At 40.1% G+C, this 27,413-nt stretch overlaps 7 protein-coding genes and 1 non-coding gene across 9 annotated transcripts; 4 read left to right on the top strand and 4 right to left on the bottom strand.

Moving 5' to 3' along the window:
- The first annotated feature begins 673 nt into the window (after positions 1–673).
- LOC129585098 (adenosine 3'-phospho 5'-phosphosulfate transporter 1-like) lies at positions 674–3,533 on the top strand. The gene is made up of 3 exons (XM_055477638.1): positions 674–1,518; positions 2,172–2,627; positions 2,893–3,533. Exons 1-3 carry the CDS (start codon positions 1,200–1,202, stop codon positions 3,519–3,521), a joined length of 1,404 nt encoding a protein of 467 aa, XP_055333613.1. The 5' UTR covers positions 674–1,199; the 3' UTR covers positions 3,522–3,533.
- Positions 3,534–3,984: 451 nt separating this feature from the next.
- LOC129586978 (sphingomyelin phosphodiesterase-like) lies at positions 3,985–8,083 on the top strand. Its single transcript, XM_055480557.1, has 7 exons — positions 3,985–4,876; positions 5,454–5,551; positions 6,085–6,365; positions 6,445–6,696; positions 6,852–7,044; positions 7,307–7,494; positions 7,588–8,083. Exons 1-7 carry the CDS (start codon positions 4,252–4,254, stop codon positions 7,724–7,726), a joined length of 1,776 nt encoding a protein of 591 aa, XP_055336532.1. The 5' UTR covers positions 3,985–4,251; the 3' UTR covers positions 7,727–8,083.
- LOC129587017 (uncharacterized) lies at positions 8,078–9,475 on the bottom strand. Its single transcript, XM_055480596.1, has 3 exons — positions 9,376–9,475; positions 8,833–9,223; positions 8,078–8,585 (listed from the first exon to the last, which is right to left on the bottom strand). Exons 2-3 carry the CDS (start codon positions 8,999–9,001, stop codon positions 8,404–8,406), a joined length of 351 nt encoding a protein of 116 aa, XP_055336571.1. The 5' UTR covers positions 9,002–9,223; positions 9,376–9,475; the 3' UTR covers positions 8,078–8,403.
- A 203-nt stretch (positions 9,476–9,678) lies between these two features.
- Positions 9,679–13,394, top strand: LOC129586989 (triosephosphate isomerase-like). Its single transcript, XM_055480568.1, has 9 exons — positions 9,679–9,947; positions 10,009–10,182; positions 10,249–10,372; positions 10,704–10,788; positions 10,869–11,001; positions 11,307–11,392; positions 11,481–11,556; positions 12,835–12,900; positions 12,965–13,394. Exons 1-9 carry the CDS (start codon positions 9,758–9,760, stop codon positions 13,015–13,017), a joined length of 987 nt encoding a protein of 328 aa, XP_055336543.1. The 5' UTR covers positions 9,679–9,757; the 3' UTR covers positions 13,018–13,394.
- Positions 13,395–13,523: 129 nt separating this feature from the next.
- Positions 13,524–18,798, bottom strand: LOC129587000 (protein yippee-like). Of its 2 annotated transcripts, none has more exons than XM_055480585.1 (5): positions 18,544–18,798; positions 17,842–18,091; positions 15,580–15,623; positions 14,642–14,750; positions 13,524–14,397 (listed from the first exon to the last, which is right to left on the bottom strand). In XM_055480585.1, the coding sequence occupies exons 2-5, from the start codon at positions 17,938–17,940 to the stop codon at positions 14,296–14,298; spliced, it is 354 nt and encodes a 117-aa protein (XP_055336560.1). In that variant the 5' UTR covers positions 17,941–18,091; positions 18,544–18,798; the 3' UTR covers positions 13,524–14,295. The 2 variants fall into 2 exon arrangements, with proteins under 2 accessions (XP_055336560.1, XP_055336554.1); XM_055480579.1 differs by having other exon boundaries at positions 17,842–18,100; positions 18,544–18,797.
- Positions 16,386–16,496, bottom strand: LOC129591345 (U5 spliceosomal RNA). The gene has a single exon (XR_008690831.1). It is a non-coding gene; the product is annotated as a U5 spliceosomal RNA (small nuclear RNA).
- Positions 18,799–20,139: 1,341 nt separating the features above from the next.
- LOC129590764 (tartrate-resistant acid phosphatase type 5-like) lies at positions 20,140–22,826 on the bottom strand. The gene is made up of 5 exons (XM_055486138.1): positions 22,485–22,826; positions 21,859–22,116; positions 21,302–21,508; positions 20,747–20,994; positions 20,140–20,667 (listed from the first exon to the last, which is right to left on the bottom strand). Exons 1-5 carry the CDS (start codon positions 22,667–22,669, stop codon positions 20,504–20,506), a joined length of 1,062 nt encoding a protein of 353 aa, XP_055342113.1. The 5' UTR covers positions 22,670–22,826; the 3' UTR covers positions 20,140–20,503.
- A 1-nt stretch (position 22,827) lies between these two features.
- Positions 22,828–27,346, top strand: LOC129590754 (mitochondrial intermediate peptidase-like). Its single transcript, XM_055486127.1, is given in 17 exon segments — positions 22,828–23,548; positions 23,688–23,861; positions 23,938–24,026; positions 24,282–24,429; positions 24,491–24,609; positions 24,690–24,753; positions 24,811–24,967; positions 25,127–25,289; positions 25,397–25,550; positions 25,667–25,798; positions 25,967–26,117; positions 26,187–26,257; positions 26,313–26,543; positions 26,662–26,764; positions 26,767–26,782; positions 26,856–26,929; positions 26,994–27,346. Coding segments are annotated over 17 exon segments (2,064 nt in total). The 5' UTR covers positions 22,828–23,398; the 3' UTR covers positions 27,062–27,346.
- The last annotated feature ends 67 nt before the right edge of the window (positions 27,347–27,413 follow it).

Below are 27,413 nucleotides of genomic sequence, written 5' to 3'. Positions count from 1 at the left end.
TTCCTTTATTGCCACGTATAATTAGGTATTTTTGCAATATAGACAATGGACAGAAGTCACAGAACACCCCCGTTACTAGCTGTTAATCTTGTTCATAATACGAGTACCTTTGTTTTCTGCTAATAGTGCGCGTACAGCTTGTAAGACTTCTTTGCCATTATCGGATTATCCCAAAAATATATATCAACGTCACAGTTATACTATATTATGTTTTTGATAAATCAATTAAATCATTCCAGAAATAATTCCATTCTGAATGTCAAAAGCAAGTTCTGCTGTTAACTCTAAGTACTAGTTAACATACGTACTTATGAATTATTATGATTGTACAAAATTTAATAATATTAAATTTTGTACAATCATAATAATTCGTAAGTACGTATGTTAACTAGTAGTTACAGTTAATTAACAGCAAAACTGGCTTTTGACATTCAGAATGGAATTATTTCTGGAATGATTTAATTGATTTATCAAAAACATAATATAACTGTGACGTTGATATATTTTGGGATAATCCGATAATGGATTTCCACATATTACGATAATGGTTTTCCACATAATATTATGTGGAAGTACAGGTATGTGTATTGTACTTGTACATCTGTGGTGTTGCGTTCACTCGTTTTATAGTGCTGCACACTCATCAGTATTTTTGCACGTTATACAATTATTACAATACAAGTAGCTATAGCAAAAGTCCTAATACTGTAAAAAGTTTCTGCTGCAGAGTATCTCCAAGAGAGTTACTGTATTTAACTGTTTATTAAACTGTGTATTTTTATTATTCTGAAGAATCCCTCCTCTTTTGATATACTAATCTTGATAGTTGCGGTTCGTTTCTTCCACGATGAAAGTGTATCGAAACTTTATATACTAGTGCCTGGACCCGTAGTAAGGCTAACCATTTGTTGAAAGTGGTCGAAAATTGAAAGTGTCAGTTCCTGCCGCCCTACGGTATACAGAAGGCTTTTGTCATATTGTCCTTGGGTCTGAATTCGAGTTTATATTCCTTGAATCCTGGGCACCTCTTTAGCGAAAGCGGATGTGAGCAGTGAGCGCATGTAGAGTGTTATTTAGAATGGATGCTATTCATTCCTGTAATTCCAGAAAGAAGTCAACTAGATACTTGGTTTCATCAGAACTCAATTTGCTCCGTTCATAAACAAAACTTTTGACAACAGCACTCTGGATAGCGAAAGATGAAGTTGGAAAACTCCTCCGTGCACAGCACGGCACGGCGGTCCTTTTATGTTTTTATACTTTTATCAGTTTTATGTATTAATTTGGCATCTGCGTCCCTGCATGCAGCAACATATGCGGAGGAAGCTGAACTGACTATTACTAAAGAACCAAGGAGTCACGATGTGAGAAAGAAGCCATTACCGAAGACAGAACTTCCAACTTCGTGGATGTACGAGCTATTGCTCAACCTTGCTTGTTATGCTACGATATTTATTCCCGGGTATTATTTGAGACAGCGCTATCTAGCTCGTGGTGGACCTGGACAAGAGGATCGCAGTTAGTATTTTCTTGTTCGCAGATAATCTAACTGGAAATAAATTTTGTTTGCATTTTCAGCGCTTTCGGCCTTTTTATCGTTAGTAATGTCCTTGACACTAATTATTAGCTCCGCTGAGGAATATTATCGTTGCAGAACGTTTCTGTTCTGTAAACGCACTACACAATTTGCTGATTATTAATATTCTTATCTTATAATCTTTTCCGTTAGTTTTCCTTGGTTTTCCTTTCCTTTAATTACAGAATTTATAGATTTCCTTGGTTTACATTCCATATTTACATTGCTGTTCCCTTTTGATTTACATTCTTTGAGAGCCTTTTAGTTTGCGGTGCTTACGCATTAGTTCCTTCTATACCAAGTACAGTTTTGATAATTTTTAGTGTAAGCATGAACACTTACGACTACCGTAATTAATAACAAATTTAAGACGTATTGCCTTCAAATAAAATCGACTTTCTATTGTTCTGCGTAAGTTAGCATGGATTTGAAAATGTTTTTATTTCTCGTTATTTTCCTGTTGGCCGTTTCTGACAATTAATTTTTTTATGTTATTTCAACAAGAATGAGTATGCTGTTTACAATTATCATGTCAAGTACACCAAAATACAATGTGTTATTTTGTGCATATTAATAGGAGCGTCCGTTATTGTAGGTCAATGGAGTGCCCTGCAGCGGTTGTGTTTTATTGGCCAACCGGATATCAGTGAAGTACTGCAGGACCCGGAGCGTCAAGTGTCTGCTCGCAAAATGCAAGATCCTTTGGCCAAACTGCCGCGCTGGATGATTTTGTTGTTATGCTTTGTGGGATTGCAGTTAACATTTCTAACATGGGGCGTTCTCCAGGAGAAAATCCTTACCCGCTCGTACAATGGCGAGCACTTTACGGACGCGCAGTTTTTAGTGTTCACAAATCGGATAATTGCGTTTCTGTTGAGTGGAACCTACTTGTTGATCATGCACCACCGTCAGCCGCCACATCGAGCACCGTTTTATAAGTACTCGTTTGCGTCCTTTTCTAACACCATGAGCTCGTGGTTTCAGTACGAGGCGCTCAAGTATGTCAGTTTCCCCACTCAGATCTTGGCAAAAGCTTCAAAAATTATACCAGGTATGCGTATTATGGTAATTTGATACGTTTTCAGTATACGAGATACAGTTATTTGACTCCTTTTTTATTCTTTTGCACCCTTTTCTCTTATTCTTTCCCCTGGCTTGTTGTTGCTTTTTTAAAAGTATTAATGTAATTAGGAATTTTTATCTCGGCTTTTCCCAGTATTGATCCTCTGCAAAATGTCTGATATTATTATTTATTTTAATTTTATTTTGTTATATTATGTGTGATTTTAAATTTTATTTCAAAATATTGTTTTTAGTTATGCTCATGGGAAAACTCGTGAATAACAAGACATATCCGATGTACGAATACATCACCGCCGGTATGATCTCCTTTGGAATGTCCATCTTTTTATATTCGCGCTGGAAAGCTCCGGAAAATTCAGTGACTCTGATTTCGAGTGCGGCTGGTGCATCAGTTCTCCTAGGTTATATGATTCTGGACAGTTTCACATCCAACTGGCAGGACAAACTCTTCCAGGAATATCGCATGACCAAAATGCAAATGATGTTTGGAATCTCAACCTGCTCGATGATCTTGACCATCGTCAGCCTCATTGAACAGGGCGGTTTTGTCACCGGGTTTGGCTTTGCTGTTCGCCATCCGGATTTTTTTGTAGACATTTTAATGCTCTCCTTCTCGGCAGCTTTGGGAAATATATTTATTTATATGACTATACAACAGTTTGGTGCTGTGATATTTGCTGTTATTATGACGGTGCGACAGGCTATCGCTGTCCTGTTGTCCTGTCTAATTTACGGCCATTCCTTGTCGGCATTAGGAATTTTTGGAGTCTCTTTAGTTTTTATCGCGCTGGGCTGTCAAGCCTATGCCAAACAACGTCGAAATCAACTTTCAAAACCCAGTGGCATACAACCAAGTAAATGAAAGTGTTACTGACTGTGAGGCCGGTTCTGATACCTGCGATTTTTAGTGATGAAGTTGGTACATAGTACATACGTGTGTAATACACACATAACAATACACCACAACTTTCTGTATGAGTGCAAAATGGAAGACAAAAGAAAGTAATCAAATAGGAAATTAATTATGGCCAGTGATGGTCACGTTGTCGTTTAAAATTCTTTAAAATTTCGTACTTACCAAATTCACCTAACAAGGAGCAGTGAGCACATTAGGACAACAAAAAAACGGGAAATCAGAATTAATTAGTAAATTTATAGTGGAAGAATTTTGTGCTGTAAGTTTGTAAAACTCGATAATCACAATGTTGCTTTCGTTTTCCCTTTCGCTGTACCGTACCGCTTGCCAGATATGGTCAGCTGATTTTCGCTTTGGCAGTTTTGCATGTTTTCGTTTAGCAGTTAGTCCGTGGGTGATTAAACGAGTACAAAGTCTCGGTGATATCGTGACACCAGATCCATACATACTACTCGTTGCATTTGTCTCCGCTTGGTTTGCTGTGTACACTGCTGATTACTCTAGAAAATTATACAAAATGCCATCGTCCTTTGCGATGGTAGAGCGCCGTCAGATATATAGAGATTTTAGTCACATTGGCATTGTTTCCGTGGACTAACTGCCAGTGTGCTGCTGCACAGTAATTATTGGGTACCATCATCAAGCTGGGAATCTGCGAACTCTGATCTCCATCATCATGATTCTGCGTGGGGGTATTGTGCTCGTTGCACTCCTGATTTGTACACCAGTCCCTCAAATTTCTGGTAACATTCTGGGCAATCTGATCCCTCTGAGTTTGGATACATATCAGGTGTTCGAATCACTGGGCCGTCTAAAGACCAACTACGGCTTTGCCAAGTGGAACATCAATCAGCAGCTAACATGTACATCCTGTAAGTTTGGCTTCTCCACACTGCAGACTCTGCTGAAACTCCATCTGCCTCCGGATCGCATTGCTGCGGTGATTGAGGATCTGTGTGTGCAGTTGAAGATTGAGCCGCGCATCGTGTGTCGCGGTCTGCTGGAGGAATTCCGTCCCGAGACGTTCTACGTGCTGACGAAAGTACCGTATTCACCAGCGGAGATCTGTAATTTTGTGACGAATGTGGACTGTGCACCTGATCCACCGGGCACGGCGTGGAGTGTACCGCTGCCCGATATTCCCAAACCGCCCGTCCAAGTTATTTCGCCACCCAGTCCAGGCGCGAAAACACTGCGTGTGCTGCAGCTGAGTGATCTGCATTTTGATATGTACTATCAGGAAGGAACCAACGCGGAGTGCGAAGATCCGCTGTGCTGCAGGAAGGAAGGCGGGAAACCAGGTATAGTTTTTTTTAGTTTGGATAGTTTGTCACGGATTTGAAAGAAGCATTTATGCAGTAATCAAAACTCTGAGGTAGCCTTCGACGTTCGAAGTAGTGAGACATACCTGACAGATTTGCCACTGCTTTGTAGGCTTGGCGTCTGAAGCTTTTTATCTTGCTCACAATTAATTCAGTCATAAAACAGAATTAACATATTCGGTTTAATTTTTATTTCCACACTTTCTCTGTTCATGGTCAGTATTTTTATTTCCACACTTTCTCTGTTCATTTGTGATAACAAATATCGCTTCTTTGTAAAGTGAGCCTAAAGTGAAAGTTTTTGCTTACGCTTGCTTGTTAATTTTGATCTCCATAGTTTTCTTCCGTTTAATCGTTTTCATTAACCTTCTCAAATTCCGGATCGTGATCCTGATTTAATTTTTACTTGAGAAAGTTTTAGGAGTTGCTTTGGAAAATTTTTTACTGCCGCACATGCAACTGGTGAAATTACAGCCAGTGTGGCTTGCCCTGTTCACATGACCTGGACTAGCATTCGTGGTTGTCGTATTTTTTTTGTACGGGTTGCTTGTTGTAGTCGGTCCTCCTGCTGGACGATGGGGAGACCCTCGCAACTGTGATTCCCCAATTCGGTTGATCGAAAACATGTTGACCTGGATTTCCAAAAATGAGAAGGTTGGTGTGGCGAGTGAGTTGTGATTTCGGATTAAGGTTCATAGAGGTGCATGGATTTCATGCGCAGAAAACGTTGTTAAGGCAAATGCTTCCGTGCATCTGCATTGTGTGAAGCCGAACTGGGTTATTTTTTCTGTGGGTGCATGTTCGTTTGACTGCACAATCGAGACACTTTACCACTGATTTCATAACCGTAATTGTATGCTGTTAATTTGCTGCCCTTGATATTTTCTACGCTAGAATTATGTCATTAGTCGATTATTTATGTGGCTGCCGGTGTTAAGTTTTGTAAAAAAAGTATTTACGAAATCTGAAAGAATACGGTGGGCGGTTGTTACTGCTCGTTTATTTTGACAGCCTGTAAAGTGTAAATTATTTAAGTCCAATTACGGTTTACGTTTTTATGGTCTTGTCACAGCAAATACTGAGTACCTACGGATTTAACGAGCGTCAAGATTTCGAAAAGTAATATTGCTACTTGTTATGCAAGGAAATTCTCAGCGGTTGATCCGTCAAAGGATCCTTTTGTTTAGATTGACTACATTTTATGGACGGGAGATCTGCCAGCCCACGATATCTGGAACCAGACAAAGCAAATGCAGTTGATTATTTTGAAATTGACGACGAAATATCTCCGGAGTTTTTTCCCCAATACACCGGTTTTCCCAGCATTAGGCAACCATGAGAGTTCTCCCGTCGACAGCTTTCCACCCAGATTCATTAATGATTCTAACTCGATAAAGTGGTTGTATGATGCACTGGCTACAACCTGGAATCAGTGGCTGCCTCCCGATGCAATTAGTACGGTTTCTGGGTATGATTCGAAAGCCTCGTTTGGAAGCACGTTAATGTCTTTCGGTTCCAGTTACATATACGTATTTTTTCGTTTTTAGAGGAGGCTATTATCGCGTGAAGCCCTTCCCTGGATTGCGCATTATTTCATTAAACACCAACGCCTGCAACACTATGAACTGGTGGCTGCTCCTCAATATGACCGATCCCGATAACGAGTTGCAGTGGCTGATTAATGAGTTGCAAGAAGCGGAAAATGCTGGCGACAAAGTGCACCTCATCGGCCACATACCCCCCGGAAGTGGTGACTGTATGAAGATGTGGAGCTACAATTTTTATCGTATAATCGAGAGGTATAATTTGTTCTGAATTTTTCATAAAAGCGCGAAGATACTGACAATGTACGCAACAACGCATCGTATAGGATAGGATATCTGTTGCCATAATATTGACATTATTTTTGTTATACCACGCTATTACGGTAAGAAATATCAAATTTGCGTTTTAGATACGAAAGCACGATTGCTGCACAGTTTTACGGTCATGAACATTCGGATTCCATGCATATCTATTACGATCCGGCTGACGAATCACATGTTACTGGTTTGGGTTATCTGGGCCCGAGTGTTACTCCGTATGTTGGCTTTAACCCCAGTTATCGAATCTACACTATCGATGGAAATTATGCCAACAGTTCATGGGTATGTAACAAAACTGACATTCGTAATAATTTTGATAACAGTTTTCCTGACATTATTCTCGTTAAGTGGTAACGCTGGTCCGTCGTGATGTCGGTTTAAGTTATTTTAGAATTTCATCTGCTACGACCGAATGATTATGTTCACTGGTTTTTTATGTTTTGCTGTTTATGTTTGTAATAATTTATTTAAAATTATTAGCACTACGCGTTTAATGTCAGAGCGCAGTACGCTTTTCGGTCAAAACTGTGGCTGTCTTTAATAGATCGTGCTGGACCATGAGACATACATTGTTAATTTAACGGAAGCCAACTTGCCGAATGGAACTCCTAAATGGGTAAAGGAGTACTCTGCTAAGGAAGCATATGGCCTGAATCAGCTTTTGCCTGGCGACTGGAATGATCTCATGGATGAGTTTCTTGTCGATGATGCAAAATTCCAAAAATTTTGGCAGTAAGGGCTACATGACGTACATCGTACATCAGTTTTCTTTCCACACCCCAAAGTTGCACCGTACTCTAGGTATTACTGAAAATTACTTTTTAGGTATTATTGGAAATCCCAAGACACGTCGGTAGCTAAAGGCTGCAATGATGCTTGCCGGAAGTACTTGTTGTGTCGCATTCGAACGCGTAACAAAAACTGCATCAAAGTGAAAGAAGGAAGGATTGGATACAAGGACTAGGACCAGAATTCTGCTTGTCTGATTTGCTCAGTAGGATTTGTTGTTCCTACGTAATTATGGTGATTTCCCGTGAAATACTCCCTGTGTAGTAAAGGACTCTTATACGTTCCAGCGCTCAGGATTGTTTTGTCTTTATATTTTGCATTGTTAACCGATATAGTCATTAGTTTTGTGTTAAGTAGAGATTAGCGCAAATGATGGGAGTCTAGGTTATTGCCGCTTCCTGATAGTTCTATGTGATCTGTTCCCGGGCTTCCGCTTTTATTTATGGATTATTTTTTACCACTGTTTTTTTACGTGAGTCAAATTGGAATGCAACTTTTGCCAACGTTCTCAGAATCAAAGTCTGCACAATCACATGCAAATTTAATGTGTATGGTGGGCAAAGATTTCGTATAAGCTGCGCAAATAGCAGAACAAAATTAACATAAAACACTATTAGCTTTCATTTCATGGCTTCGAAACACCTGCACATTGCTGTTCAAGCAGAACGGTTGAAATAACAAACTGCACAAAATTATCTCTTCACATAAACAACGTAAATATTATCTGCCGCTTGCTGCGGTTTGCACTTGCATTTACTGACAAGACAAAATAGTATTCACTTTTACCACCGACTGACCCACCAGGAACGCCAAATCACTTGTTAAATGCCACAATACCGCAGACAACAGAGTTTACGGTTTGGATTCCGAACTGAGAAGATTAAAAAATTTTCCGGTTGCAATTATCCTTTCTGCATGTTCAACAGGAATCACCTGACCAGTGCAGGCAATATAAACGCCAGGACGCGTCAAACACTGCAGAGCTCCAATAGCCATTCCCACATTGAAGTCTGCATCCGTATCTTTGAAACGTTCTAGAAAGCAAGCAGTTTTGCAAATGCGCAATGCAAGTCAGAAATTTTGACGGATCGCAATATTATGTAACAGGTATTATTCGCTTTTCGTATTTTCTGTTAGAATTCAATCCGATTTTACAGACATGGATTCGTATTGTACCAATACTGAATACTGAGAAATTTTAATTGTCGAAAGAATGCATGTCATTCGTACAAAACCAAAGAACGCAAAGCGAACCAGGACTGGTTTATGCAGAATGCTTACCTGGCAGAAGAGCACCCGTAAGCACAATTACTGGTGGTGATGGCATACGCAGTATCCGCTCGGAAATATACCGTCCAGTCTCAATCATCGTGTCAGTTCCATGCGTTACTAAAATACGGGTACTAGCCGCGGAATCTTGTGAGTGCGAGCATAAATCCATTATACGCATTAGAATCTTATCACGATGTGCATCGGTAATATCGAGGCTGTCCTCTCGTAGAACTTCTTCAATAACAAAAGGTGCAGTGGCTGCCGAGACAGGCGACTCGGGTGTTCCATCTTGAAAATCCAGGAATGCTTTCGTCAGAATCCGTTTGGCAGCGGGTTCGCAGATCTCGAAAGCGTAACCTCGCGCTTTGCGAGGATAATCCTTGTCGATGGTGCCTCCGCACTGCAAAATGTAAATAACTCGAACAGGTACGGACATTTCGTTCTCAAGCTTTCAGCTGCACAACCCCTTACGCATTTGCAGTTGCATCAAAATAAATGATGACGAGAAATAATCGAAAAGCACCAAACGGAAATCATAAGTTGTACACCAACAGCTGATTGGAAGGAACAGTGGTCCAACCCCACGCGCTGCAATTTATGACTTAATGCGACGGATAAAGTGTAACCGATGCGGGGAACATCACAACTAATAAATGAAAATTTTCAGAAAAAATTTTGCAAGGAGTTCTTTAAAAAATTATTTAAAAAAAACAGTATTCAGAAAATCGTAAAAAGTTTTTTTCGTTGCTCAGTTGCTGCTGATAGTAACCTAAAACGAATCTAAAGTTTCAACGTCGTTTCCCTGTTCGGCGCAAATTCAAGGTCAACAGCTGATTTTCCCACTAACCGAATATCGATCGTACCACGTGATTGCTGTACATGGGACGCTAAGTCCTTTGCGCACGTGATCGCTATTTAGGGATGCGCTAAAGTCATGACGTTTTACAACGCTACAGGCCTTGATACCGTCCCGCCGGGTTTATCCGATACATCTCTTTGGCAAGAACAGCAGCAGTGGTATCTAGAAAATCGGAAGCCTCATTTGGCATCGTCCGTAACATCCGTTTTTAACCATTTAAAGCGGTGCTTGAGGACCACTTCCACATCTCGCCCGTCTTCCGCAGGTAAGCCTCATAGCTGATGCCCGGGAAATGTGAATTGCAAATAAATACGGCTTTTTGACAGCTTCGAACGTGTATCTTGCTCACATTGAACGACAGACGCGTATTAATAAAACACGCAGTATGGCGACCGCCGGAAAATTCTTCGTTGGAGGCAACTGGAAGATGAACTGTTCGAAGAAGCAGGCAGAAGAGATTGTCGGGTTTCTTAAGAGTGGAAATCTCTCCGGGAATACCGGTATGTGCACGTGCTTTGTGGGCTGACAGCGTTGAACGCTTGATACACAATGCTTGGTCTCTGCAGAAGTGGTCGTCGCCCCTCCAGCACTGTACCTGGATTATGTCAAATCTCGTCTTCCCGCCAATGTTCTGGTGGCGGCGCAGAACTGTTACAAGGAGGCCAGTGGAGCATTCACCGGAGAGATTAGGTGAGCCGCATCTTCCCACTGTTCTGGGACAAAGTGTTGACGTCTTCACTTCAGTAACTTAACATGTTATTTTTGTAATGTTGGACAATTTTGGCTTGGTCCTGTCACTGTGCGTTTGCTTGTACGATTTAAAAGTTGGTTTCCTTTATAATGTTTTTCCGTTTTAATAGAATGTGAACAATTATTGCGGGACTGATCGATTTGTTTTCAGAAGAATGGTTGTTAAAATTAGAATAATTTTATTGTAGGACCGATCCATTTCAGAACAATAGTTCTTAGAATAATTTTATGCATCCACCACTGATTTAAGGTTATAACCCTGTTTCTACAGTCCGGCGATGATAAAGGATCTCGGAATTGAATGGGTGATCATTGGTCATTCGGAGCGTCGGCAGATATTCAAAGAGGACGACTCTGTAAGTTCTGGCTGTTTCTGGCGTTAGCTGGAATCGTGTTTTTGTTGTTTTGTTATGTTGAATTTTCTTTTTCTGGGCAGTTAATTGGCCAAAAAGTTAAGCATGCTCTGTCGGCTGGAATCAAGGTGATCGCCTGCGTCGGCGAAACTCTGGAAGAGCGGGAAGCCAACAAAACCGAAGAAGTCGTCTTTCGTCAGACCAAGGCTATTTGTGGTACTTAAACTTACTTAAAATACCTGAGTTCTGCAAGAACTGTTGTCAAAATTTGGCAACTAATCTACAAGACATGAAACGCTTGCTGCACATTTATAATTGTATATGGCCCTTACATACTCGTACGTTACGACAACTGTATTTTAACTGACAACTCGCTATGCAGAACAGCATAATATTCTTAATGTGCGCACTCTGCGCAGTGATTTACATGCATGGCCATACCTTTGTTCAAATTTACAATGAGTTATTTCAGCTTCATAACAAGACATTAAGAAATGATAGCTTCCATTGATGTTTTTCAGAAAATATCACGGACTGGAACAATGTCGTCCTAGCCTACGAGCCGGTGTGGGCGATCGGCACAGGGAAAACTGCCACACCGGAACAGGTATACAGGAAAGGCCTGCCCTGATAACGAGCATTCTTTTCTCTGTTGAACACTTTGCCTGATTTTACGCCAAATTGTTTTATTCAAGGCTCAGGAAGTCCACGCCAAACTGCGAGAATGGCTGAAGAGCAATTTCAAGCAAAACCTTCGAATCATCTATGGAGGTAAAGTGCTTGCATTAGTTTTCCTTTTTAAAATCTATTGGGGAAAAACGTAAGCTTCCAGTTAGGGTGAGAAGATTATAAAGGCATTTTTTTTAAAATTTTGCTCAAGCGGCACTGTGATTGATGATTGATCCATCGCTTTATTATGCATTTGGTGATATTCCAATGTTGGCAGTATACAGTAGAAACACACAGAACATGGTCATCTGCATAGATGACCATAGCATAGGTACCCAGGTCATCTGAATAGATGACCTGGGTACCTGGTAATATAATGCGTTGTATCTGTAATTCTAAAGTGTCATCGGAGCTGGTTTTGTATTCTCCTTTACGAGTGGGTGGGTAGGCGAAATTTATCCGATAATGGAGATACAAACACATCATAGGTTCTCGAGTGTTCGCGGATCCAGGTACGGACTGTAGCCAGGGATTAGGGATGCGTTATTGACGTCAGGGATCGAAACGATTCACAATAATAATTATTGATTGTCCATATAGGCGAGATGCTCTACTTCTGCTTGCCAAGATCCTTCTGTTGAGGGCTATATTTACTTTAATCTGTTTATTATTATCCGTTACAACGCATAATCTGCATTATTAAAATGATAATGACAAGACCTTTTGCAAAATTTGCCCTTTAATTGAAGCCTTATGTTCGGTAAATAGTTTAATAGTAAATAGTTTTATTTGTGCTTAACAGTTGTGTTCTTTCCGGCTTCAGATTTCTCATATCAGCACTTAAGCATGGTATTGTATTTACGGTATAATTAACAGCTGTAATCAGAATTGGCCAGTGTAGTGTATGGAACTTTGCTGCATTTTTATATATGTTTGAAATATAATGTTTTTGGATTTCTGGCGCGTGCCGTTCGTTTTGTAAACGAGTTTTGTATAGCGTATAATATTTCCCGGAACCAGTCTTACGATGTCGAATCATATTTCTGCAATTAAATGTCCACATCCAACCAAAAGTGCAGACACTTACGATTCACTCAACTCGTCAGTTCACGCCACAAGGCAAAGGTGATTGACATGACGGTTAAAAGATGCAGATCGTCCTCAGTTGAACTTCCGACGAAAGCTTCATCTAGAAGGAGGCGCTGTCAAATTTTCTTGCTTTGTCTTGTTCCAATTTTTCATTCTTACGTAAATATATGTACGTACATCAAACAATACAATGAGCACAAGCACATAGTGGCTAGTGCTAACAATTATGAAAATAACCGGTGCTAACAATTATGAAATAAGCGGCTTTTGCAAGAATTGTGTTTGATGCAGGATCAGTGACCGGCAAAAACTGTAAAGATTTGGCCGGACAAAAAGACGTCGATGGCTTCCTAGTTGGTAATACTCATCTTTCAGTGATTGGGTGAAAAGCTAGCAGATTAAACCTCGTGTCGTTTTAAAGGTGGTGCTAGTCTCAAGCCGGAGTTTGTGGAAATTATCAACGCACGGGGTTAACTACTGGCGCTGAGCGATGTGTTCAAATCAATTTGGATACAGAGCTGTGTTCGCTTTTCCCGCGGTTTTGCATTTCGACTATGATCGTTTAAGCATGAAGCTCCGTATCGATGCTGGCGTTTACTTCTCTTTTAACAAACTCACACTGTTCCCGTTGGGCGACGAACTAGGCCAAGGACCCGATTGGCCGCTGATGAGCTGTGTGTTGCCTGATTCAGGCATGATTGAATAAGCGCATCACATGTGCGCTACGAGCGTAGTTTGAAATCAAAATATCAAGTCTTTTCTCGCGTTGCCTGCCTGTGTTCCACTTTCCCGTGTGACAAGTGTTGTGATGTATGTGTTGATATAAATCCTAACCCGGGTGGTTCCGTTTATGTAAGATTTGTTTGGTAATAATATACAAGCACATTTTCGGCACGAACGCTATCAGTTGATCTTACTTCCGGCAACATACTGTATCTGTGAAAGAGATTACGGGAAACATGTGCCGAAAAATCGGCTGCTTTGTACATCGAATTTTACTAGCTTTCTTGATAAGCGGTTGAATAACGGTAGGTACACATGCAACAAAATTCCGAATGTATTCTGTAAATTGTAAACATTCAGTCGCTGCGCCAGCACGTAATGACTAGGTAAAAATCAAAAGAAACAAAACTCAAGCTACTATACAAACATTGGCAAATTTAAGACAAAGTAGGCTGTACAGTCCAAGCAATCAGCTAATACATTCCTTCACCATGTCATCGCACAAGCACGACAGCAGCATCAAATTGCGCACTGACAATGCTATTATAGGTATATCATATATGTACTGTACACAGACTGAAAAAATCACCGAAACTTAAAACTGGAACAAAATGGACAAATATGGACGAAAGCGAGAATATCTTAACAACTTGTCCCCACCGGGTTAGAAATTCCACTCCTTCAATTTTCGTCCAAACAACACAACGCCAGGCAAAATAATTATCACAAAACGCCATTGCAACTCATATAACAAATATGCAGCGCCAAAGCAGCAGCAATGAAATCCAATGGTGCAATTCCTCTATATATACATGTTGCAGCCGTTTATACATGTCCAATTCCGGCAGCTGGGCGGCAGCGAAGAAAAGGTCAGAAACACAAGAAAGAGATCTCCGTGAATTCGAAACATCGGCCAAATGATAATAAAAAAACCGAAAATACGTTGAAGATGATGGTTTCGTGGTCAATTACGAGTGCACCACATGGATGGATGTGTGCGAAGTGGCTGCTCATAACTCCGGCACGGTTTTACGCGCCAATTACGTCCCATCCATTATCCTTGATCATATGCGTTAACTCGATCACGTATTTGCCTTCCTTGTATTTTTGGCTCGATTCATAGGCATGCTCCTGTGTAAAAAAAGACATAACCTCAGCAGCCGAAACAACTATGCCGTGGGCGGGAATTTTTGAAGCGCTACAAACAAACACGCTGGAAACACAACTATCGAACGTATACTTCTATGCCAAAAAGAAACATCCAGCATGCTGTTTATTTCACGGCTAATTCTACCGATAAGGCTAAGGCATTACCGGAAAAGAATACCTTCGTAAACGTAAGTTCGGTTTCCTTAGTCAAAAAAGGATGACTTACGTATTTCCATCCCAAGGTTTTTTTACAGCAGCCACAGTAAATATCTGCTACAGCATGAAGGCCAGTTAGGAGAACACGCTCTTCCGCAGGACCGCATGCCACGTTAACACTGTAACAAATTTAAAATCCAGAAATGTTGCAAGCCTAAACTAAACAGCCTAAACATAATCCTTGTCGGTAATCAAGGAACAGCGTTTTTGCTTGCATATCAAGATGTCTCGTAGAAGTACGGAACAATTATTTATACATTAGAAAAGCCGAACAAAATAAAACCAACTGATTCAAAGTGATGAGTTACCGTTCAAAAACACCTACAGACTACACATTACATTGCTGTCCATAGCATTGTAAAATGTAAATTGCGTACAAGTACCAACTTTTTGCCGGCTTCCTGAATTTCCCAATGCTAAGCACTGGGAAGCCTAGAAAAAGTTGGCATCAGTGATCCTTCGCTGCAGGCCTATACCATAGCGCAAAACTTTGCATTTTAACTGTAATGATAGGAAAAATTTTAAAATGGCCAAAAAGCCAAAAAAACTCAAATGTTTCCGTAGCTAGCAGCAACATAATCACAACAAGTTGATAATCATCCGCCCGTTTATCTACACCAGAATAGTTGATACTGCTCCGAAATGCTGATGACAGGTGCTTGCTTTATACAATTTCAGTGTCGCTAATTTGTGTATACATGTGGTGACTTAAATACACATAATGATAACGTGTGCGACATGCTGTCAGGAGACTCAATGGTCAAGAATTTAAGATCACATGTTTTTCACAAAATATAGAGTAGAAGTAACCTGGTATTTGGTAAGTACGTCTAATAACATGCGTTTACGGTTTCAACTTTCAACTAACCGCGCGCTACAGCAAATCAACTGTCATCGGCTTTCTCACAAACTGATTGCATAATTCCGTAAAAGCGGTGCTATACTTACACGTTATTGAACAAGTAGGCCCGTCCTTGACTGCCTTGAAAGGACTGCAAGAAGAAAAACAGCCTTGAATTATAAATTAGCACAACACATTAACAGTGCCCGCATACTGGTGGTGGAACGTTTTCTAACAAACGATGTTCTACGAGACATAATTATCGATAACATGTGCTCATGGGCGATTGACTGCCATAGCCTTGGCGACGGATCTAGCCGCTCCAAAATTGACTCCCAGGTTTAAATTAGGAAGCACCCCGAAAAAAAAAGCAGAAATGGCACTGCACATTTTACCCATTTTGCCGTTTATAAACGCTGTAAAATGATTCTGCTCACGCCGAATGAATACATTCAATTTTTTTACATGAAAACATTCAATTTTTTTACTAATTTTAAACTTGTTTTGAAAAAAAATAAAAAAATTGCAAAACCGAAAGCAGTCACTATCCTAGCTCACAGTTCACACCGCGCGGCTAAACTACAGAATGTAGACAAAAGACACGAACGCGGTCCCGCATCTCACAAGTCAAATCCGCGACCGCATATTGCCCCATGCCGATCAGACTTGTAAATATAACATGTTTATTCAATTTTATTGTTATATATACAACTTTCATTTACACAAAACCAGTTTGCTCGGCAGTCGCCACTGCCCGTAGTAGGAACTAGGAAGTGAGCGCGCTGTCACTAACCAGTAAGAACTGATTCTTTCAGGGCCCGCACCTTTTACATAACTCGGCAACGTTTACCACACAGCTGCAAACCCTCCCGAATCCCATGTAGGCCAACCAAACCCCTTTCTTTGATTAAATGTGCTCCCGAAGGAGCTCCAAAAATTTAATACGGCTCATAGCGGCTCCTCCACACGGTTTTCTTTAGTAAAAGGCGAAAGAAAATCACGATATGTGGAGAAGCCAGAGCATAAACAGTGTGAGGACACCCGATTCAGGTAGGACTGGTCTAACAGTTATGAAGAAGGCACTGAAACGTGATTGTTTAAACACTTTTACCAACCTATAAACAGTTTTTTAAATTTTATGAAATTACTATCGCCACTGCAGTATTATGGTCAACATTATCAAATCGCTGGAAAGTGATTTAAAACCAAAATCAGCCAGGAAGAGCAATTTTGTTACAGTATTGTTAACACAGGCAAGCCTGCTAACGATGCCTTCTGCAGGGTCTCTGCAGTCTAAAAGATAAACAATAATATGATTTCTGGCAGGCTCGTTACGCCTGTACGGAACATTCAATTCTGTACTTCGATTTTTTCCTTTCGCTTTTTTCTTTGCACCCACCAAATAGGCAAACCACTTAATACCATTAAACTTGCAATACAATTTTTATGACCACACTGGTATACAATAATACAACAGCTGTATTTTTTTACAATAAACTTATTTTATTCTTGCTTCTTTCAAAGATTTTCCAAACCGTCACTGGACTAAACTTTAAAGGCCGTCGTTTATGTTATCGTCAGTGTTAATAAAACTCAGTACTGATGGGCCAGAATCCATCTCATTTGTTTAAAATGACGAACGGCAGCAGTAAGTAATCGCAAATTGTAGGTCATGAGAAAAAAGCCGCGCGAACGTCCTGCGAGTATCCACACACATGCAGCGGCGTTTAGCCCCATGGAAAGATGAAGCTAATTTGGTTTTATCATCGCACACTGGCACACAGAAAAAAATCGATAAACCCAAGCCGATGTGTGCGATCTCGCAAAACACTTCTGACAAAGTTACGGAAAACATGTAATACAGCGCGTGACTAGCGGACGTTCTTGGTTCATTCGTAGCAAGCACAGCAGCCTTGTGCCGGTATTGGAGCTTCACGTGACTGCGGAGGTTCTAATGAACTTTTTAGGGCATGTACACACACACTGCAACGTAAAAAGCCGCCCGATTGAATCGTTAACAATAAAATCACCTGCTTTATCGCGATGGCTGCGTATGTGAAATATATCTAATGCATTTGAGGCCAAGTGACTTTACAACTCCAGGCCAAACGAATGAATCAACGCACGGCTTATCACCAAAACATACGACTGTCAACTTTGCCAGTAAATATCGGTTTCTTCCAAAATATACCATGGAAAAAACTACAGAGTACCCTTACTGCGTAGAATACAAAAATTACCTGCGAAATAAGCCCACAAGAGGTTTCAATAAAAAAAAAGAAGTTATAGCAATACGAAATACTAATTCTGCATGTTGTCGACCTGTGATGGAATCGAATAAACGATGCCGTATTCGTACTATCTTTTACCTTGGAAATGAGATCATCATGCGCGGCCAGGTGTGCGCGGCAGTGTATACAGGCGTACATGCGATTGCATTTGGGCAAATATGCTTGAAATGTCTTCATTGTGCCGTTGCCAGTTCCAAAGCAATCCAGATCGCGAAGTGAAACGATCGAAGATGCTCTCACCGGAAATCCTCCTTGCAGGGCAATTTTTCGTGTAAAACCAACGAATTCGCAGGTTTCGCAAAGAGACTAAAGTAACTTTGTCTGTTTTCTCACTTTTCTGCAACCAAAAAGCCCGTTAAACTGGATGAGATGAAAACGAAAAAAGCTATAAACATTATGCTAAATTGGCCGTTAATATCATTGCACGCTGTGACACTTAGAATGACTTATTGTCGAGTTTATTAAAGATAAAAAATAGTAAGTGCTCAACCTCATTATGAAAATAATAAGTATTTAAACTTGCTGAAAATTTCAACAGCCCAGATACATATTTCACTGGCCACGAGAAATTCTGCACTGTAATCTTGTTTGTCCGCTGCCATTCCGAAAATTAATTTAAAATCCCTGGTTCAAGCGGAACCACTGGCTTAGACAGGAAATAAACGACAAGAAAAATCTAAATATGATTGTTTGTCAGTTTGTTACAATATTTGTTACAATATATCTATAATTAAGTATATGCACAGGCAGCACAGTAAGTTGTAAGTACTTACGGCTTACCTTTATCTCACAATCAGCTGGAGAAGATAAAATCCCACGGCAGTTGCTCACTATGCAAATGGTAGAATTCCACATTAACAAATCATTGATTGGAAAACTGTTGAAGCAACCAAACTTCAGATTATACTGTAGCAGATATCTGAAACTACAAAAGTACAATATGACGAAGTCACAAAAACGACAACAAAAGTTTTGGGACGCAGTCGAAACAAATGTGCAGTGCGATCTACAACTTCGTCCGTCGATTCGTTTCACCACTTGAAATCTTGATATAATATGGAGTACAGACCGTACATGCATATGTACGGTACATGACGTCGTGATAAAACCAATACAGTAGTTGTTGGATTGGCTGATCCGTGCCTGTTAGCCAATAAATGTGGTCAAAATTAATGACGTCAGTGGTTAGTCGTACGTGTTTTCGATGCGCGCACTGCGCCGCGCAGTTCAGCCAGCCAAATCGAAAGTTGACGGCATCCTTTTGTGTCAGATGTACAGTTACTTCCATAATAATTATTAAAGGGATAAACGCATCCAGCCGAGAGCAAAGCCAGCAACCTTGCTGCGAGTTTTGACCAGCGTAAAAATAAAAGAAGCTACTGTACATAATCTGACTCGATATGGAAATGGAAAGATGGATTTCGATGCGTAGAATGATTAGTTGTGAAACCCAGTCAGTCATAAGTATTTCATTTTTTAAGTATGTATAGTTTACCTGAATTACTCTTGCGTATTTAGCGCAGTGTGACAATTATTACGAAACGAAAGTTTATAGATAATTATTATTTTTTAATCAAACTTGTACACAGTACAGTGATCCACTGAATTACGTACGCACTTGCGAGTGTGTACAGTACATTATAGTGATTACACTAGTATTATGCGTTTTATAGCCTATTCACCGTAATTATTTTTTTGTCGCTCAAACAAAAAAATGAAGGCCACACTATCCCCTGATCGCTACTGAAAAATAGGAAATAACTGTAATAAAAACTTATTTTCTATTCAAAGGTGCATCTGTATAAGTGCGAAGTGAATGAAATTCAACAGTACAAACAAAACCATCGAACGAAAAGGATAGTAACCTTAAAGTAGAGCAATCGTGAATACCGGCTGCAAGGCGGAAGCAATTCGACCGCACTGATTCATTTATCCACTACTCGTACAAGCCCATCCAACAATTCTTTGACCGCTGTAAGCGCAGCGCATATAAATCACGCACAGTAATGCAAATACGCATCGTAGTGTAGTGGCAGATATATTTATAAATATTCAACCAATAATAATATAATAGATCACAATTAATAGACCATTATTATACCAACGTGGATTCAACAATTTAAATTGGGCATGTTGCAATCAGTAATTTGAAAGTAATATGGATATTAAGTACCACCGCGATATTGTATTGCAAAGCAAAGATGATACTGTTACAAAAGCATAAAATTAATATAAATTATGATGGCAATAAATAATGCTTAACATATTACATTGTATATCACAGAGACAGTAACTGCAACACATGCAGATTTGTTGCTTATTTACGCTGAATACGCGGACCCATGTGGCGTGACGTGTCGAAGCACATTAAATGGCTCAAGCCCACGTTTCTTTAAATTCCCGCTTACAGCGGTCAAAGAATTGTTGGATGGGCTTGTACATACGTGATACGAATATATCGGTACTGAAAAAATACAAAAAAAGGAAGCATCAGCGCAAAGGCAACACAGATGGCGAATTATCAGCAAAAATAAAAACTCGAAATCAGTGAGGGTAATACCTGCAAGCGTTGAGTACTATTCAACATGAGGAAGGCAAAGCTAAGAAAATACAGTATCACGAAATCAATAATTTGTTTGAAGCAATACCATAAGGAGTACCCAGAACAGAAAATCACAGATCGGATAATACAAAACGAAAGGAACTGTCAGCTGTCTTCTTATCAGTTTCGATTTAGAAGTCAAAGCGTTCCACGGTTTTTTACAGGATACATGGTGGTGCCGTGAAGGGTCTGGCCATTCTGGGCATCAATAAAACGAAAAGTCATGGCGTCACTGTTCAACTGAAATACTCCGAAGCCTCCAAGTTTCAGCAAGTCAGCCCAGTAGTACTTTAGCGATCCCTCTACAATAATCGGTATTCAGCCATTATCTAATCGAATCTATTCTGTATATAATTTTTTATGGCAAAGTGTACAACTCACCAGGAATAGTGCTCTCATGCTGATGGCTGTCTTCGATGAAGTTTGCAGCACCAATGACGAAATACTCCGTCGTCCAGTTCTTAGCATTCACTTCGATATGTTGCAGATTGTGGTCATGCCCACAGATGTACGCCTGAACTCGGTATTTGTGGAGCAAAGGATATAACTTATCCACTAAACACTTGGTTGATCCGTGTTCAGCAACACTGTACACTGGAAAGTGTCCTCCAACGATAAGATAGTTTGCGCTGGAAGAATAAAGCACATTAAATAATATTACTGCTAAAAAGTTCCATCGAAACCTCAACGTCCCATAATAAAAAAAACTGCACTATCTCCTAACGCGACAGATGGAGGGTAGGTTGAACCGGCGATGCAGAAAGAAATGTGCATGCAAGGTTGCAAACAGAGTAACGGGCACAGCTATAACTGTTGAAGTAGCATAACTGCACACAATGAAAAAGTTAAGGCTCACTAACAAAAAGTATTTAAAAGTTCAAAAGCACGAAATAAATCAGCTGTTGTACTTTTACCTAACTACACAGCCACACTTACGTAGATTTCGCAAGCGTTTCTTCAATCCAAGCCCACTGGTCATCAGCAATTTTTCTCGCTTTCGGATTCATCTGCATTTCCGGCTGCTTGTGAAGAAAATCGCTGTCGCTGTTTCCACAGAGCAATACCGTATCGATAAGAACAATCTCGAGGCTCGCTCCTTCTCCAGCATCAAATTTCAGATTGTAATAGTAATCGGGGAAATTCCTGTGAATTCAGGCAAATAAAATAAGCATAATATTCCTTCTTTCAAACGACATCGATATTCATCGGAATGAATAGAGCGCATCGGATAGGTTGCTGATTAAAAATCTCATACATCTGCCCAATACTTCTAACACTTCGCTAAAAAAGTGACAATTTCAAAGCAACGGAATACCAACTTATCGTTCACGAGTTACGAGTATCAATGCCAACAGGCATCAGGTAACACTGAAAGCAGCGATTTGATAAATAAAAAATTATCTGTACACAGCTACAAACTATTACATACAAATTTTGTATGTACGACAGTACGATTTAATCGAAGAAAATTAAAACTATCACATGAGACTTACCATCTCTTTTTCACATCCGTATAATGGATCTGGGCTGAAACATTACCGTTGTGGTCGTGATTTCCGGCGATAAAATACCACGGTGTATCGAGGGATGTTGCTTGAAATACGGTTTCATATGTCTCCTCAAATCGTTTATCGTTCACATCCTTAACTCCGTCGAAGTAAAAATTATCGCCCAAACCGATAGTGAAACGAGAACGGACAGCATCCGACGTAGATCCCATTTGATTAGCCACAGTGCTTTCGATAGCAGTGCTGGAAACCAAAGAGGAAAATTAACACTGAACTTCCTGACAAGAAATTAAATTTATTATTTATGAAAAAAACTGCATCTGAATTGTTGATCTCGGATTACTTCTCATGTCAATTGCCAAGTGCATTTACTTTCAGATGTTAGAATTATTCACGATCAACTATAAAATCTGATGATATGGTATTGATATCGTATGTTTAACTTTGTTGTGTTTTTAAACTTTAACCACTACGACGACTACGTACATATTCTGTATGGCGTTGGGTAATGGGTACTGTGATTTTTAATTCTGCTGTCTAATGTCTATGCTATCAGACGGCGAAAACCAATTACTGCGGTTTGTAACAGCGAAATATCTGCTACAACTTACTGGTATGGAATTATTGGAAGTCCTCCCCAGTCTCCAAGGGCTAGAAAACTAAACATGTCAGCATTTTGGTGTAAACTGTGATGGTGGATCTTGTTCTTTATGCCAGACGTTGGGAGCAACACCCCCAAAACACCAGGAACGATTAAGAAAAGTGTCAATGAAGCAAAGACTTCCTTTCCTTTCATCCTCCCTTGGCTTTATCGTCCACAAAACTTCAAAAATAACGAAAGATATCAAAATAAATCCACCACCGAAAAAGACAACACGTGAAGTCTGCCGCAAAGAGACAGGATGCGATCAGCTGACAAGTTTGGAAATGCTCAACTGAAAAGAAAAGTGATAACTCACGATCAAAATCAACATCCATAAGCTGAATGCGCCGAGACGTGTTCAACAGTTTGACCCCTCATTACAGTAGTTTCGTACCACAGAGCTGTTAGGGTGGCTTGTGTAGACTTTCCCCCTGCTGCATGGCACGCCTCATCACGTCCTATCTGTTGGGCCAATGATAAATGACTGCCGCATTTTTCGGATTTTGATAAGTATTTTTTGGGCAGAAACTTTATAAAAATGTAGTTTTGTGATTTGACTCCGATCTATCTATTATTTGTAGATACCTGATATATTGAACGAGTAGTTTTTGAAGTTTTTTTGCAAAGGCATTATTGTTTCCTGGAGTTGGATTTTATATTTGTTGTTCAAAACTTTTAGCGTTTTTTTTATGTCAGCGGGATGCTATGAGTAGGCAATTAGAGTGCGACCTGCAACTAGCAAAACATTTTGCGTTGAATATCTTTTTCCCCCCAGTTGAGTTCCACTTTGTAGTTAAATTTTATTTCATAATTTCCTGGCGGTGTTCATCTTCGTGAGCGTCCCTCGGATCCTTGACGCACAACTGCGTTATATACAGTACCATGCTGCGGAGAGTTGCTCCTGCGAGTTTGGTTTACAGAAGCACCTACCATTTTTCGCGTCGTTGTGTTGCAACATGGACACCACTAGCCGCCACTTTCAACAGAAAACCCCAGAAGAAGCTTTCGTTTGCGTTTAATAAAGAACGGAAGGTGCGAATAGCGAGGTCTATTACAATTTTCCACAGTTTTATACAGCCACAAATGGTGGCTGTGTTAATTTCAGCAGCGGTCTTGCTAATTTAATCGATTTTGCTGATGCTTTTTATAAGAGGAAAGTATATATTTTCAGGGTATTTTTGGATATCCACAATTGTCACATGCGCAAGGTTTTTATCTCCTTAAAGAGCAGGCGGAAATCGATACAGAACGATTAGTGCGCGAAGTTACGGATACGAAGCGCAGCAGGAATGTTGTGGAAATATTTGATGAATTGTCGGATGTGCTGTGCCGGGTTGCCGATATGGTGCGACATTAAATTATTTTGGATTCCTGATTCCAGAACAAATTGATGATTTTTTGGGTGTGTCTTTATCTCGCAGGCTGAATGCGTGCGAGTACTGCATACAGATTCCGAATTTACAAGTGCAGCGGAGTCAGCGAATTCCGATATGAACGGTCTCGTTGAAGAGTAAGAAAAATACATACGAATTGACCGAAAAAATTTTGTACCGAGTAATTAAACAAAATTCGTACGAATTTGCTTAGAGAAAGTTTAAAAGGTATTTTAAAAAATTGGCAGCTTTTTGTACAACTTATTGGCACATTTCTTGCTTGGAGGTTTGTTATAATTTAAGTTTTTTATCTATCTGACTCAGGATCGTGCAAATGCTGACTTAAAATTTGATTTTGTACTTATTGTTAGCTTGTGTGTTATGAATTTCAGATTGAACACTAATCGGCCGATTTTCGATGCACTCAAGAATGCCGTCGAAAAGGGCGATATTAAACCAATGGATGCCGTTGATCTTCACGTTGCGAAACTGTTTTTACTCGATTTCGAACAATGCGGAATACATCTGGAGGAAGACAAAGTATGCAGTTTTCTATAGCGTCGAAATAGTAACAAATTTTCAAGTTTTCTGAGTTTCGCAGAGGCGGAAAGTTGTTGAGCTTAATGCGAGAATTCTCGCGGCAGGGACAACTTTTATGAAGAGATGTCAAGAACCACGTTATATTAAGTCGAATTTGGTACCGGAATCAATACACAACTAGTAAGTGGCCCAGTACCGACGATGGCCAGTTGTACTATGTTGTGGGTAGGTTTATGACTTATGGGTTGTTAATCTTGCAGTTTCCACAAAGATCATGACAGTTTGATTGTACACAATTTGATGTCGGACTCTTCTAATGACATGGTAAAACCGCTGGACATCATACCGCTCCGCATATTTCATGGTTCGGATTGTTATTAGGTTCGAGAAGCGGCTTATAAAGTGTATCTCGCACCGGATAAATATCAAAGTGAGCCTTTGCAAGAAATGATCTATCGTCGCTACCAGCTAGCCCGGCTTGTAGGATTCGATTCCTATTCTGCTCGCGCAAACCGCGGTTCCATTTTCGAAAATACCGGTATTGCTTAAAATGAGCTTACTCAAACAATTTCTGGGTTTTCAGTCGTTATTTAAAGTTTTACGTCCTCGGTGGCATTGGCTGTAATTCTTCGTAACGTTTAGATTTTGATAAGGAATTGTAGTTAATCTTACAGTTTCCCATGACGCTTTGTTTCAGCGAAAATATCAACATTTCTTGAGGACTTATCGAAAAAACTAGCGCCCTTGGCTAAGGATGATCTCAGTTTAATGCTAGACATTAAACGGATCGAAGAGCCTGGAGCAACTTCGGTGTATGCCTGGGATACGGCTTATTTAATGTCGCAAGCCAGGCAAAGAAGGTGGATGCTTATTAATATCACCAGAATTGCTAAAACAAATTCCTTGATTTTACTCTTTGATTTATTATTTCATTTTATGCAGTGATATTGATTTTTTTATTTTATAGAGCTGAAATCAATCTCAGTGAATTATCGCCTTACTTCCCCCTTGGTGCTTGCGTGGAAGGACTGAATCAGCTGTTTGATTCGATATTCGATGTACATTTTGTCATCGAAGATCCAGCATCTGAAGATCTGTGGTCTAGTGATGTTTACAAACTGGTACACGTGAAAATACGTCTTCATTATGGGTTGCGCTTGCTAATTTTGTTCATAAATAGAGATAAAAATTTAAGTAAGTATTTTGCCGCTCTAGTTTACAGTATGCTGCTTTATAGTCTGTGCGAAATCGCGAAGAGGAAGTTCTCGGATTTATATACTGTGATTTTTATGAAAGACCAGAGAAACCCCACCAAGACTGCCATTTCACTATTCGTTGTGGGCGACAACTGCCTGATGGGTCTTATCAGGTAGGAACAAGAAGATAACTTATTACTGTCTAACTTGACGGAGCTGATTGTAAATCGAAAACGGGTGCGCGTTACCTTTGTTTGTTGAAGGATCGAGTCGGGCATCATATCGATCTAAAAATATTAATTATGATGCGTAATTGATTGTGAAATTTGGAATTCTTGTAGCTTCCTGTTGTGGTGCTGTCTTTGAACTTCACTCCCCCGACAGCAAGTGGACCGTGTCTATTACAGTTCTGGCAGATCGACAATTTATTTCACGAAATGGGTCATGCTATGCATTCGATGCTTGGGAGGACACGCTATCAACATGTAACAGGTGCGTGTCTCACGATATCTTGAAAGTTGAATATAATTTTCCATTGAACCTGATTTTGTCCTCATGTAGGTACACGTTGTTCCACTGACTTCGCCGAGATTCCTTCCTCATTAATGGAGCAATTTGCGGCTGATGGGAGGGTAAAGCAGTTGTTTTGAGAGGTGTGCTTCATAAACAGCAACAATTTTGAAACAGGTTTTGTCTCGGATAAGTCGTCATTATCAGACCGGCGCTTCCCTGTCAGAATCGGCTTTGAATAAGCTAAGTGCCTCCCGCCGAGTCTGCTCAGCTACGGAGCATCAACTGCAAACCTTTTACGCCATACTAGATCAGAAATACCACGGATCGAGTGGGAACCTGGACACAACTGAAGTTTATGCACGTCTCCACGATGACCACGTGGCGGTTAAATATGTTCCTAATACGGTAACTTGCATACCTTGTGTTTAAAATTGCGTAAATCTGTGACGAAGAAAATTCAAGAAATACCTTTTTGGGTTGGACAACCGTGGCGTTTACAGTTATTTACCAGCTTTTTTCGTAGGCTTGGCAGTTACGGTTTGGCCATTTGTTTGGGTATGGAGCTCGTTATTATTCATATCTTCTGGCTCGTTCTGTGGCCTCTGATATCTGGCAGAAAGTATTCAAAACGATCCATATAGTCGGTAAGATTTTGTTAAGGCAGTAGTGTAATTATCTGTTGCACGGACACATTGAATGCGAATATTTTACTCGTAGAACTGCTGGTCATCGTTTGCGCGATAAATTGTTGTGTCATGGTGGCGGTCAGCCTCCCTTAACACTCATTTCCGGTAAGGCCACTGGCTGCCTCTGGCTGTTTGCGGCATTCTTTACTTTTTTGTGGTTGTTTTGCAGATCTGTTGGACCATAAACCAAGTACCAATGAATTAGTGGACGCTTTAATAGACATGGCAAAATCTTGACGTTTTTGTTTAATTGTTGTGAATTTAATGTACTAGGTGCGTTATGTAGAAATGAGTTTTATTTGCACTCCTGGTGAATATTTTCTATTATAGGATGGAAATTTATAATTATCTCGCACGTTGTTGTAGTTGACGTGAAAATATTACAATCAGGGATTTGATGTATGTGTATAGTCCACTTGCGAAATTGCTTGTTGTAACCAGTAATGGGATAATTTTTATACGTTGAAGAACCGTGGTACGTGGATGATTTCTGTTCTCCGGCGATGGCAAAAGCAGCCAGATTAAAATTGATAGGATTTCAAACTAAAAATGAACAGATACGAATCATGCAAGGTTCCGCATGACCTTT

The sequence above is a fragment of the Paramacrobiotus metropolitanus genome, unplaced genomic scaffold (genome assembly GCF_019649055.1).
Source record: "Paramacrobiotus metropolitanus isolate TYO unplaced genomic scaffold, Prichtersi_v1.0 Parri_scaffold0000002, whole genome shotgun sequence".
Lineage (NCBI taxonomy): Eukaryota > Metazoa > Tardigrada > Eutardigrada > Parachela > Macrobiotidae > Paramacrobiotus > Paramacrobiotus metropolitanus.
Note: the sequence above shows the minus strand (reverse complement) of the source record. Positions and strands in the feature narration are given on the sequence as shown.